Here is a 14,441-nt window from a genome sequence, read left to right on the forward strand (position 1 = left end):
ACAGATATTAAGCTATTCCATTGTAGTGCTGGCTCAATATTTTGAGTTTTGTCTTGTTGCAAGATTAACCTCAGTCTCTTACAACCTCTGACAGGTTCTCCTTCAGGACTGATCTACATCTTGTCATTAACTCTGACCAACCACCTTTTCTCTATTACTGAGAACCTTCCCCACGGCATGATACTGCCAACACCACCTTACACTAAAAGTGTTAACTTTTTCAGGGTGATGTGCAATGTTAGTATCCGACAGACACAGCATTTCGCATGTGGGCAAAAAACGTTGAGTTTTAGTCAAAGCTAACATTCTTCCACATGCTTGCTGTATTACCTGCATTGACTAATGGGTGCCTGAACACATGACATCTTAGTACCTTCCTTTAATGGCTTTCTTCTTACCATTATCTGTTGACAGATTATTTCACCTGAGCTGTGTAACTCTGCAGTTCATCCAGTGTTACACTGGACCTGTTGGATTACTGCTCTCCATGCTCATTCCTTCTGTTTTAGTGTGCTAATAGATTTTGTGTTTGTGCCCTGCTCTTTCCAGTTTCAGACGATGACTTGAAGAAATGTGTTAACAGGTTGGGACATCGTTTTATAGCCTATCACTGCTTTAAATTTCTCTTCTACTTTCTCCCTGATCTTGTTGGTGTGTTCCTTGTTTTTCATGATGTTGATTGTTCACTAAAGCCTCAGACGTAACCTTTTACTGATTTATGAAGGCAATTGATTGCATAAAGTTAAAGCTATGGGAGTAAAAAATGGGGAATATTTGCCCCACTTTTCGAGATGTTATTTGTAAAGTAATATAAAATGCTGCATAATTTTTCCTCCATTTCAAAATGATGCACCACTTTTTGTTGTTCTATCACATATTGCAAAACTTCACATTTGTGCTAAATCAAACATTAAAAACAGAACAACATTGCCAGATAATCCCTGTTTTGTGTGCATGACAGTTCAAGATGTTTGAAGAAGGCCTCTTGCTCATAGCAGATGAGGAATCACAGCTGCTTGAAAGGTGCAGCCTGTTATGAGACACGTTTGAAAGAGACATGCCTGTGAGCTCAATTAGCTGTTGTTTTATATCAGCAACATTTAATAGAATATAAACAAGCAGGAACACTGGGATAAAAAAAATGGAGCATTAAAAACAAGGAAGCAAGTAAAACACCTGAGCTTAATGCAGTATGGTTTAAAGTTCTGAGCTTGAGATGGTTAGTAAATGCCACGTCATTGATGTTTCTCCATGCCTTGTCTCTCCTCTAAAGTTAGTGTCACGTGGCTTTGTGGTTCCTTTTGGTATTCCTTAGAACAATACAAGAAAAGCCAGATTATCCACCAAGTGTATATGTGACCTCAATAAAAATAGGCCACAATCAGATATTTGTACATGAAGTTTTTGCTCATTTAAAAAAACTTAAATCAGCATATTATTCATTTATTTAGTTTCTGAACTTTCAATTTTTGTTTTAAGTTTTCGCCTGCTTTAGATATCCCCAGAGTACAGTTTTCTTCTCTTTATTGCTGATATCTGGTATTTTTTTGTACTGCTGACATCTAATATTATACAGTTTTAGTTCAGTTGTTCCACTCAGAAATAAAGATTTTCTGTTTCCTGCGATTGTCTACCAAGACACTGCCATTCAGTGTCTTGTACTTTGATTTCCTCGGTGGCAAAGAACCTACATTACAAAAATATCACCCAGCCAACTGACCCAGGAAACACACACTGAATAAAGCAGTTTAGTGGATTTGGAGGACAATATGTCTCACCTCCACTTTGATTGATATCTGCTAAACATGAGATTTTAACACAGTTATGAATTTTCATTGCTCCAATACAATATATAAATTACTATCAGGAACTTTGAACACCCAGCCTTATTTAACGCAGCATTGTGCAACAAAATGCAAAGAGCATAGCAATTATTGATAAAAACAAACCAGACTGCAGCATAAGCTTTGGACAGATGGTGCTCTAGTTATCGGGCGCTTTCTGAGAGCGCTGTCATCTTTTTATGTGGCCTAAGGAGATATCCCACTTACAGTTTCAACTGTATGTAACACAAAATGCTGACTTTCTATATTATTTTCTTCTTATGCTCCCTCACTGGTCTAAATAATTTTAAGAATGTATTAAATGCATGTTTCCTGCTTTTGTACATACACTGATGTCCTCAAGCGTCTAATGAGACGTCTTTGGAAAAATCTCAGTCCTCAGGCATTTCCTCTAGAGTTATCTGCATTCACATTCCATCTGAGGCGTCATTATCTGATATGTGGAGCCTTTTCTAAGTTTACTTACATCCACACTCATGTTCATAGGTTATGCAAGCTCTTTGTTGTTAGTGTAAAATATGGCTTTTCCCCCTCATTTGTTTTATGTAAATCCTTGGAGTCAGACTCAGTTATGGAGCAGTCTGTTTTTAACCTCAATTTCATTACTCTAATTTTGCTGTTAAAAGAAAGACTTCTGCATATGCAGCAAAAGCGACATCTCAAATTTGCTTTATTCTCCAAAGGCATATATTCAAAATACCAGCAGTCTATTTCCAAATGCTCAGACGCATTAAAGATTTATGCTGCATGTGCACATGAGGGCTCCATGTGTCTCTGTGTTTTACTTTTGGAGCTTGCAGGAATATTTCCTAGCAACTGTAGCTCTGAAATGCCCCACAGTCTACTGGCTTGGGGTAAAGTCCAAGCAACAGTGGTCGCTGTAGCAACATGTCAAACAACATGGAATGAAAAAGAAAAGGAAACTGTAAAGAGAAATTAGCAGGTGATCTGGTCAGAGGAACAAGTGGAGATGTTCAGGAAATCTTTTATTTTCTTTGCAGGTAGGGACAAAGCAGCTCTCATAGTTGCATCTCTTATTACTTTGGAGAAATGCTTTTGAGCTTATTTACTCACAGCAAATAAAACCACCTACCTTTAATACCAGTATGTTATCAAACTTTGTGATATTGTTTCATCATTCAACTTTGGTTTTATGCATCTCCAGAAATTTGTGTTTCTCGGTCTTCATGATGCCTTTTGTTCTCTGAAGCTCTCTAACAAACCTCTAACACCGTGACAGAACAGCTGTATTTATACTCATGTTAAATTGCACACAGGTTGACTCTATGTATTTGTCAGGGATTTTCAGAAGGCAATTTGATTTATTGTATGTTATTTAGAGGAATCAGAGTAAAGGGTTTTGTGCATGAAATCACAAGATGTAACACCTCTTACCAACAGAATATTATCTGTGACCAGTAAGCTTTAGGTAATGGTAACAAGCAGCAGTGCATAACCTCTTCAATGTTTTGATGTGAGGCAGCTGGAAGAAGATGGTATGCTGCATTACAGGAATGCGTGTTTTGTGTTGTGCGTGCCCTAGCTTGAACCCAGTCCTGTATCCCTGATATTTACTTTAACAAGATTTACTTTTGCAAGCAAGGGCAAGACTACAACAGCAAGTATTGTTGTTTTGCCAGTGCCAGTGGGGCACTGGCAAAACAATCCTAATCTAAGGTCCAACATCCAAAAGATTAAGCAGATGATTTCAGGCCATCAGACAAAAGTCCACTTTTTTGTTAATTTGAATGCAGGAGAAATAATCCTCCTCTATTTTCTTTGTAACATGATTTTAATCATTTCATGTCTCATAATCCCATCAGTATCCCTACACAGACACAATGCCGCCCTCTTGTGCAGAGAAGATGAGTCTGTCTTAGAAATGGTTTCAAAAGCAGAAATTATTAAAACTTTGTGTGGTAACTCATTTATGAATTTACACTTTATGTTTGGAGAAGAGGATTTTATTCTGTGATGGCTTCGCTGGTATGTACTAACCCAAACAACATTATACTTCATAATCTCTGCATTTTATTCTTTATTTCAAAAGCGTAATATTAAAGAAATTGTTGTAAAAATAGCTAACTTTAATTCCTTTGTACCAGGGAGGAAAGAAAACCTGTTAAGATTTTTATTTTTTATTTTTAAAGCTGGTTCAGTTGTTGGACAACTCCTTCTATGAATCAAAAATAATTGACAGTCGTTTTTTAAATTTTTTTTTAATATTTCTATTTTTTTCAGCACATCAGTGTTTCTAGAAACTTCTAATTAATTATCAATTAATTTCTGTTTCCTTGGTGTACATTTGCGGTCAATTTCTGTCCGCCAAAGGCCTCTAGTGTCATGTTTTGAGACATTTGAAAAAGACCAAAGTTGCAGCAGGACAATAATAGATGCATGATGAAGGTGGAGATGTATTTACCAGTGTGCCACTGGCATATTTTTTTTAAAAACAAAAATTTCTTAACATGGGATTTTTCTTCTGCACATGCTGATTTTTCAAAATTATTCAGTGTGGTATTATGCTCCTTTAATGGCAGTTTAGCTTACCAGGAGAGAAAGAAGTGAGAGAAATTTCCTTTGTATCTAACAATGTGCATTAGGCAGCAAGTGATAAAAATGTGTAATAACAAAGGCTTGCTATGACTTTTCTTTTTCAATGTTGCCAGCACAGACGGCATTGCTGCACCACAGTCTTTCTGTAAAAGTTTGTTTCCTAGGTAACACAGAAAAGCCAATGACCCTTTCATTATGTGGCCTCTTCTTACTAAGCATGTTTTTTTTTCAGGGCAATATGGAAATGTTCCCACTTAAGATACAATGCCATTCTCCACACTACAGTTGCAGTAAGGCTGCAATAGTAAAATACATTGCTGAATGCACACAGTTTGAGTGGCTTGAGTCCTTGTACACTAAGTAATCACAGCAGATTTTCCCTGTCATGGCCTCAGTCTTTTTGCTTTACCATGACTACTGTGTCTTGTTTCTGTTTCTGTAGCTCATAATTTTCTGATTTTACTTCTTTACTTTATTACTTCCTGGACAAGTATACGTTATGTCAGATGTATTGATATTATGAAAATGGAGATCAAAGAGTTTGCATTCAAATTTACTGTTTCCATAGACATAAATCAATCATACTTTATATGTGTGCAAAGAGTCCTGTGCATATTATGTGTATCCTCCCATATGCATGGTAACCCAATAACTCCCAACCTCAAAATTTTTTAATGCAAACTGTAATGGAAATCACAGCACATTTTAACCTGAGAATTACAACCTGATGCAGTGTGAACTACTGACTCTTTGCTTTGGGTTTTCCCTCAAACACATCTACTCTATTCGGCACCTTCCTCTCTGAGAGAAACTCAACGCGTGAGGAAGAAACAGCGCCATCTAGAGTCCCCGTCATGACGGTCACAGAAATGTAGAGGTCAAGGAATATGGGAAGGAAAAGGCTAAATTGTTGTTTTTTTCTGTGGTAGCGACTTTATGTTTTTCTTGCCTTTTAAATATGAAGACAAAATTTAAAAATTTCTACTTACTTTTGAGAAAAGTAAAATTGATAACATTTTGTAAATTAAAACGAAATTCGAAAAACACCTGGCATCCTTTATAAAATCAGAAGGCTCTGTTGTATCAAACTGACTGCACTAATTTAGCAAAAAAATGCGCAAAGCAGAAGCAAAAGCACTGTAGTGATTGTGACCTCCTTTAAACTCTAAAAGAGAAACAAAGTGATCTCAAATCTTCTGTAAACTGTTGCCTTCCTCATATTTCAAGAACCTTTTTTTTTTTTTTGCAGCTTTCTAAGAACAAAGTGACTTTGCTCACGCCTTTTTTTTTTTTCTTATAACAAGATTTTCTCTTCCCCAAATCAGTGAGTGAGCGAGTGCGTGAGGCGAGGAGTCAGTGCTGAGTGAGTGAAGGCAGATGAAGCGCAGTGGTTGTAGCAGCTCCTCCTCTCCTCTTCCTCCTCTGCAGCCGCAGCAGCATCAACAGCAGCAGAAACAGCAGGAGTTTTAACTGGATCAGACACGATGGTAGCAGCGCACACATCCTCTCATTCGTCGGAATCTGCCGAGTGGATTATTTGTCTGGATAAAAGGTAACTACATGCTCCAGTTTCTTGGTTTACTTAATATACGATTTTATCATAGAGATTTATTTGGCTTCTCCTCGTGTAGGACCTTGGCGTTGTTTTCCAACAACCACGGCAGAGGCGGCCGTAGTTTAAATTTCCCAGCGGAACTTAATGGATCTGTATAAATAGTGCATCCTTGGACAGCTCCAAGGTTACCGTGTGCGAACGGAGCCTTTGACCTCCTGTTTGACAAACCTTACAGTGAAAGATCTGCTGTTGAGTGGGAACACTGGAGAGCATGGTTTATTTTTTAACCAACAGGACATCCCCACTATTAAGAATCAAGGAGAAAAGCACTTACCTCACTTGAATTTGTTTCAATTGTTGCCGATCTTTAAAAACACAACTGGACTCAGTTGTTGAAAATTAATTTAATAAAACTAATATTACAAGGTATCAATAGTACAATCATATCCAAATTCCACACTTAATCCTACTTCCATTGACTGCTATAATATCCACATCCCTTGAACAGAATTATGAGCGCATATATTTGCATATTAGAGCTAATCTCAGGTACAAATGATGCAACCAATCAAGGAGTCACCTAGCATCAAGTGTGCTGATGCTAGGTGCACACTTAATTTATCAGAATTTATCAGTTCTTAAATACCAGAACTGATAAATGTTAGAAATGTGACTAAGTCAAACATTCAGAGATACTCTTCTCACATAAACAAACAGACATAAAGGGCCTGGATGTTCCTAGAGATACAAGTGGAAGCACAGTTCTCTGCCTGGTTTGTAACAAGTCTGTGCATCAGCCTGCCCTGCAGGTCCAACTCACGAACAGGCAGGAGAAAGTTAAGAGAGCGCCCAATTCCTCGTCCAAGACATAACACTGGAGATCCAGTGATGCAAGAACAAAAGTTATCTTTACTCATTAGCTGCAAAGCAAAGTATGATGTCAACACATTCAATTCAGTTTCAAAGCTATATCACTACAATTATTTTATCAGGATTAAGAAAAACTGTGTTTTGTGAAGGATTTTATAAAATAGTAACCATTACTTTACACTTTTGGCTTATAAACAAGTTTTATGTGAGAAGCACAGAGGTTGAACATCACTCAGAGATGAGTAGGAGGCAGAGATACATCGAGAGGTAAAGGATGAAGAAAGCAAACAGTGAGTGGGTCCAAAGTTCATCAGCAATAAAAACCAGCAAACTGATGGGAGTAAGCCAGATGTATTTACACACGAGCATCCGCTGGTTGCTTGCAGAAGCCACATGCTCCCCTTAAATCAACTGATTCTTGTGTGACTCATCTTTTCCGACCAATTTAATCCTCTTATTGTCACCATTCTTGGTTGAATCAATTTTGAATGTAGAACCTTTTCTGCACAGTTCCTACATGAAACCCAAGACAAACACAGTACTCCCAGTTATTAGGTCCAAATCTTGAAATTTAAATGAAGTGGTCAAAAAGTGTATCTATGATATGAAGTCAAATCAGAGAAAATATTTATCAAGCTTGAGAATATTTCAAATGGATTTCAACTTAAAAACAAAAAAAGGATTTGCTCCTACGCATGTCTCCAAGTCTTAAATTTCACACTTAGAGTGTGAAATAAAGTAGATCCCTGATGCAGAGCATTTGACCCAACAGTGATTTGTCAGACAATACATGATGAACAATTATTAGTTTCAGAGTAGAAGACACAGCAAAGTACAAAAAAATGTTTTTAGAACAACAGCGAGCCATAAGCTTTTTTAAAAAAAAAATTTTTTTCTCATTACTGGTATTCGGTTTCACTTTTTGAAAGGACAGTGTCTTTTAGGTGCTGTAAGCTGCATTTCAACTGCCTACATATACATTAGGGGCTCTAGATTTCAAATGGATGCAGTGTAATAGAAGGAGCTGAACAAATACCATGGAGTCATGAAAAGGAAAAGAGTTAAGCGCAACAAACAGAACAAACTCACCTTGTTCACTCTGCATGTAAAACACATAACAGCATTGCTGTCTCATTTATAAAAAAAAAGAGCTTATTTATAAGGATACAAAGTGCAATAAGAAGCATTTGCCCTTAGATATGTCTTTGTTTTCCTTATTTGTCTTGTCCGTCTGAATTTTTTGACATTAAAGAAATAGAATTTTGCTAAGTGATACATTCAAACCAGCCTAACCCACGGTGAAAAAATAATCAACCATTATTTAAACTCTCATATACAATTTTGTTTCCCTCAAAAATTTTATAAGTGCTTTGTTTATCTTGTTGTGTTTAACTAATTTCTTATTAGTTTTTATTTTGTCCACATCATATTTCTTAATTTCTTGTTTTAATTTTTCTCTACTTACCCTATAGTTTTCACAATGATTTATTACATGCTGTAGTGTTGGTTCTTCCTGAGCATGAGAAGGGTTAAGATCAGGGGTGTCAAACTGCTGAGGGCTGCTGTCCTGCAGTTTTTAGATGTGCCACAGGTACAAAACACTGGAATGAACTTATTGTTTGGTGTAGATAAGTTCTCCAGAGCCTTTCTAATGATCTAATTATTCTGTTCATGTGTGGTGCAGCAGAGGCACATCTAAAAGTTGTAGGGCAGCAGTGGTCCTTCAGGACTGGAATTTGACACCTGTAGTTTAGATACTGTGAGGGTGAACGCTGAAACAAAAGACCTGGGCTGATGAGCTAATGGGCTACAGGTGTGAGGAGAGACAGAGCGAGAGAGAAAATGGCACAGGGTGCAAGGGAGAGGGTGCACATCATATTTCCTAATTTCTTGTATTAGAAAATGAATCTAACACTAAAGAATAACTAGATATAATTAAACTGGACTAACAAAGAAAAACTAGACACATAAAATCAACACTATAAATTAGGGTTACAAAGAAAGGCCTGAACCAAAGTAAAACAGAAACATAGGCTTTTAGACAGTATTTCTATGGAATGGAAAACTGTATTTTCAATTAAAATTTATGTGGGGGCTATTGTCAATTTTGAAACTTCCATGGTCTAATTTATGCTAAACACTAGAATTATAAACAATTTAAACTACTACATGAATGCATTTGGTTTTTACAGACACTACCCTTTAAATCTCACCTTCTTATTTTGCCAGCAGAATTGTTCAAGTTATTTCATTTAAACTTTATCTTTCACCTCATGTTGTTTGAGCTTTTGGTAATGTTAATATTTGACTTTCTACTTTTATTTTCTATTTCAATGCTGTGTTTGTCCAGACCAGCAGAGCGCTCGGGTGAAGATGTCGACATAATCCTGGCTCGCCTGAAAAATGTGAAGGCTTTGGAGAGATTCCACCCCCGTTTGCTGCAGCAGATTTGTTTGTGTGGGTTCTACGAGTGCTTGGAAAAAGGGATAACACGTAGGTCAAAATTCAACAGATAAAACGATAGGCAGCTCATTAAAAATTTCACTGATCATAAATCTTTAGCTTGGCAATATTTTCTTCACAGTGTTTCGACAGGGAGACATTGGTACAAGTTGGTATGCTGTCCTTTCTGGTTCCCTGGATGTGAAAGTGTCTGAAACATCAAGCTATCAGGTACAACTTAAATTAACGTGTTTTATTTAAATCCAATGATTCATTTATTAGGGACAGACAACCGTTACTTTTGGTTTTACCCTTTTAGCTCGGCACACCTCCGCCCTCTTGTCATCCATTTTTCACAGTGGCTAAGAGAAATGGATCTCTGTCCTGTCATATTTACACCTAGGGAAAACAAGACTTTGGACTGCTAATTAGTATGTCTTAAAAAATACTTTAAAAACATTCTTCAGTTAATTTTATTTACATGAATTGTTGGGTAGAGCATTTATTTTATCTAAAATTATTCCATAATGTGGGATTTATTATCTTTCCTGAAATATTTTAGATTCCTGTATCATTCTCAGCAGTAAAAGAGTTTATTTTAAGGCTGATGGTAAACATCGGGGTTGTAAAGTATATTTCAAGTAAATTAATTTGACTTAATTCAGTTTTCACAATTCTCAGTTTAAAATCGCTTTAGTTTTTCTTTAACCCCTTCAATGTCTAGATGACACCTGTGTCCTCATGGAAACAATGACATACATATAAGTATTTTGACCATTAAGGATTTAACTAAAAAAAAAACTATTTTTCATTGTAACTTTACAAGTAAGACACAAGCATTTGATTGATTAGAAATATCATTTTTAAAAGGAACTAGCATTCATGTAAGTACAAAGAATAAACAATCTACTATGATCTGAAAGAAGAAACATTCAGAAATCCTATTTGAGTTATTAAAGATGAAAGAGTCATGAGAGGAAGAGGATGAAGTTCTTATGCATTAATGTTTATGCAATTCAAAATCGGCAGAGATTTCTCTCACCTCCGGTCTAATGAAGTGGTAACTCTGGTTTGCTGGATCTCAATCAATAAAAAGTAGTTTAATAAAATTAAACATTTAAGTGAGCCATTAAAAAAAAAAAACAAGAACAAATGTTAGGGTTAGAACACTTTTTCCACACTATTTTCACACTATTAGAATCAGGACAGCCGTGCAAAAGACTGCAGGGTTAATATTCAACACTATTCAACAAGCATCCAGCAATACGTGGGCAGCAACCCACCCACAATGCACACGGGCTGAAGAGTGGGTGTTGATTTTCTTTTGTTTTCCTGGGTGAAAACTTTCATTTATAGCTCTCCTCATACTCTAATTTTTAGAGACATTAAAAAAATAGAGGAAAGTGAAAAGTGTGTGTGCTAATACAGGGAAAAGAAAAGAAAAACATTTTACTATAATTTGAAATAATTATGTTTCAGAAAGCTGACTTTAAAAAATTAAACATATTAGGGATAATTATACAGCTCTGGAAAAATTAAGAAATCACTTAAAATGGTCGGTTTCTCTGATTTCACATTTTATAGGTATATATTTGAGTAAAATGAACATTGTTCTTTTATTCTATGAAATACTGACAACATGTCTCTGAAATTCCAAGCAAAAATTTATTTGCAGAAAATGAGAAATGGTCAAATAACAAAAAAGATGCAGTGCTTTCAGACCTCAAATAATGCAAAGAAAACAAGTTTGTATTCTTTTAGAAACAACAATATTAATGTTTTAACTCAGGAAGAGTTCAGAAATCAATATTTGGTGGAATAACCGTGAGGTTTTCAATGGGGTTCAGTGCAGTGGTCTCTTAATTTTGTTTTCCAGTGATGTAGATTTTTATGAAAACATAAAAATGCAAAAATATGACAAAATTGGTTCACATTAGGATCATTCTTCTTCATTCTTCTGTAGTATGAAGATAAGATCAAATTTTCCAAAATTAAAACTCCTCAGGAGGTTTAGAAATAGTGATGCATGATGCAGAACACCTTGTCTGCCTTTCTTGCAGGATGCTGTCACTATTTGCACGCTGGGGACCGGCACAGCGTTCGGAGAGTCGATCCTGGATAACACTCCCAGACATGCTACGATTGTCACTCGGGAATTCAGTGAGCTCCTACGCATTGAACAAAAGGAGTTCAGGTCTCTCTGGGAGGTGTGTTATGTGAGTTATAACGTATGTTAAGAAAATGTTCTGCCTACTACGGTGTACATCTCAGATAAAAACTTATGATTTGAAGGCGCTGCCAGATCTGTCACTTTAACACAGAGAAAGTTGTTATAGTGAAGGAGCTCACATCCAGTCAAATCTTTTTGCAAAACACTTTATGTTCACTGTATGTCCACTAGATGGTAGTGTGGTACAGAGCCTGTTTCTCTCAGGCCTCTTTAGCGGCCAGTCCTTGTTTTAAATAGGTTTGTGCATAATTGTATTAGAGGACAGTTATAGGCAATTCTGTAGCTACTATTTGTGAATGGGTAAAGCCTTGGGTTGCCTTAACTGATAACAGTCAGTGGATGTTATTGCGGACCACCTCGCCTCATACCTCCCACTTTATACCAGGCAGGCTTCCTGAGAGAGCCAGCCCCTTTCCTCCGGGACCACAGGGCATCAGTAAGTTAGATGATGGTCTTTGTGTGTTGGTGTTAGTGTGCCGACCAACAGCAGTGAGGCTGACAGCTTTGCTCTGGCAGCACATAGACAAAAGATCCCACTGAAAGACTACCAGGATAAACATTTCAACTCTGCCCTGAGGCGGCATCTTCAGCAAGGTTAGGCTCAAATGAGATTTTACAGCTGCTCTTTCTGATGTTTACATTATCTTATGCTGTTATTAGATGCTGCTGAACTTAGTCTTGTGATGAAATTATGTTTGGCTATATATGCTATCCAGCATCTTTGTAAGTTTTAACTCAGCACTGCAAAGCTGCAAATTTCATCTTTTTGCCTCATTCACATTTTGAAACTTTTTTGTTGTAGCTTGTTTTTCTTTCTTGGGTGTTTGTTAGACTAATATGGTATATTCTGTTTAAAATGTTTGCACAGGAAAAACTGAACTTGATTTTAAGATGTGTGCATGTAACTATGCATGAACATGATTTTAGCCGCCTGCCATAAAATTGTAGTTTAAGGCCCGAGATACAGACATCTTTAAAGCAGATTCAGAAGCAAAAAACTATTGTTAAATAAGCAAACAAGACAGCTGTCATGAGGTGGTGTGTTGAGGTGGTGAGGCAGACGCAGCGGACCCAGGTATGATGAAAATGTTGATTTTAATTATAAATAAACCCAGCAACAGGTAGTACACACACTGACAACGGATAGACTAGACATTGACGTGACGTTGACGAGGACCCGACGAGGAACAAGGAACACAGGTGGAGTTAAATACACAGGAGGGTAATCACAGAAACGAGACACACCTGGGAACAATCAAGGGGAGGACAGGACAACGAAGAGACTAAGGACACAGAAAACTCTAAATAAACACAGAAAAACACAGATCCTGACAGTACCCCCCCCCTCAAGGGCGGCTACTAGACGCCCAAAAAACAAAAACACAACAAGGGTGGGCGGAGGGGCGCTGGACGGCGGGCCAGAGTCCAAAATAACAAAAAACAACCCACCATTGCGGGCGGAAACACGGGAAGGGCCAAGAGTCCAAAAACAACAAAAAACTACCCACAGGGTGGGCGGAGGCAAAGGAGGCGGGAACCACGGAGGTGGTCTGGCGGTCGTCCGCGGCGGCGGGAACCACGGAGGCGGTCCGGCGGTCGTCCGCGGCGCTGGAGGCGGGAACCACGGAGGCGGTCCGGCGGCCGTCCGCGGCGCTGGAGGCGGGAACCACGGAGGCGGTCCGGCGGCCGTCCGCGGCGCTGGAGGCGGGAACCACGGAGGCGGTCCGGCGGCCGTCCGCGGCGCTGGAGGTGGCGATGAGTCCCGGGGGCCGCCCACAGACGGCGACGACGAGCCCCCCGAGGCAGGGTCTCTGGTGGAGCACAGGGGGTCTCAGTCGGAACGCTGGGGGTCTCGGTCGGAACGCAGGGAGTCTCGGTCTCGGGTGGAACGCCGGGAGTCTCGGTCTCGGGTGGAACGCAGGAGGTCAGGGTCTCAGGAGGAACGCAGGAGGTCAGGGTCTCAGGAGGAACGCAGGAGGTCAGGGTCTCAGGAGGAACGCAGAAAGTCAGGGTCTCAGGAGGAACGCAGAAAGTCAGGGTCTCAGGAGGAACGCAGGGGGTCTCGGTCTCGGGTGGAACGCAGGGAGTCTCGGTCTCGGGTGGAACGCAGGGAGTCTCGGTCTCGGGTGGAACGCAGGGAGTCTCGGTCTCGGGTGGAACGCAGGGAGTCTCGGAAGGAATGCTGGGGGTCTGGGTCTCGGAAGGAACACTGGAGGTCTGGGTCTCGGAAGGAACACTGGGAGTCTCTGGAGGAACACAGGGAGTCTGAGTCGGAGCGCTGGGGGTCTGGGTCTCGGAAGGAACACTGAGAGTCTCGGAAGGAACACTGGGAGTCTCGGAAGGAACGCCGGCTGGAACGCCGGCTGACTCGGCCTCGGGTGCGCCGGCTGGAACGCCGGCTGACTCGGCCTCGGGTGCGCCGGCTGGAACGCCGGCTGACTCGGCCTCGGGTGCGCCGGCTGGAACGCCGGCTGACTCGGCCTCGGGTGCGCCGCAGCGAAGCCTTGGAACCGGCCGCGGAGGCGAGCCGCAGCGAAGCCTTGGAACCGGCCGCGGAGGCGAGCCGCAGCGAAGCCTTGGAACCGGCCGCGGAGGCGAGCCGCAGCGAAGCCTTGGAACCGGCCGCGGGGGCGAGCCGCAGCGAAGCCTTGGAACCGGCCGCGGGGGCGAGCCGCAGCGAAGCCTTGGAACCGGCCGCGGGGGCGAGCCGCAGCGAAGCCTTGGAACCGGCCGCGGGGGCGAGCCGCAGCGAAGCCTTGGAAACGGCTGCGGAGGTGAGCCGGAGCGAAGCCTGGGAAACGGCTGCGGGTCCGGAAAGCGACGAGGGGCCGGGTGCACCGGCGGCTCACGTCGTTGTCTCCGAGCGGGCAGCGGAGGTGGCGGCTCCGGAAAGCGACGAGGGGCCGGGTGCACCGGCGGCTCACGTCGCTGTCTCCGATATGGC

At 40.5% G+C, this 14,441-nt stretch overlaps 1 protein-coding gene across 3 annotated transcripts in view; it reads left to right on the top strand.

Moving 5' to 3' along the window:
- Positions 1-5,696: 5,696 nt before the first annotated feature.
- rapgef4a (Rap guanine nucleotide exchange factor 4a) overlaps positions 5,697-14,441 on the top strand; it is a 35,610-nt gene continuing 26,865 nt past the window's right edge. Inside the window, exons 1-4 of one of the 3 annotated variants that reach the window (XM_032568720.1) lie at positions 5,697-5,952; positions 9,176-9,318; positions 9,410-9,498; positions 11,328-11,483. In XM_032568720.1, coding sequence (XP_032424611.1) covers positions 5,885-5,952; positions 9,176-9,318; positions 9,410-9,498; positions 11,328-11,483 — 456 coding nt within the window. In that variant the 5' untranslated portion in view covers positions 5,697-5,884. Of the gene's footprint in view, positions 5,953-9,175; positions 9,319-9,409; positions 9,499-11,327; positions 11,484-11,976; positions 12,092-14,441 lie in introns of those variants that run through there. The other 2 variants (XM_032568721.1, XM_032568722.1) reach the window with 2 other exon arrangements.

The sequence above is a fragment of the Xiphophorus hellerii genome, chromosome 7, assembly GCF_003331165.1.
Source record: "Xiphophorus hellerii strain 12219 chromosome 7, Xiphophorus_hellerii-4.1, whole genome shotgun sequence".
Classification (NCBI taxonomy): Eukaryota; Metazoa; Chordata; class Actinopteri; order Cyprinodontiformes; family Poeciliidae; genus Xiphophorus; species Xiphophorus hellerii.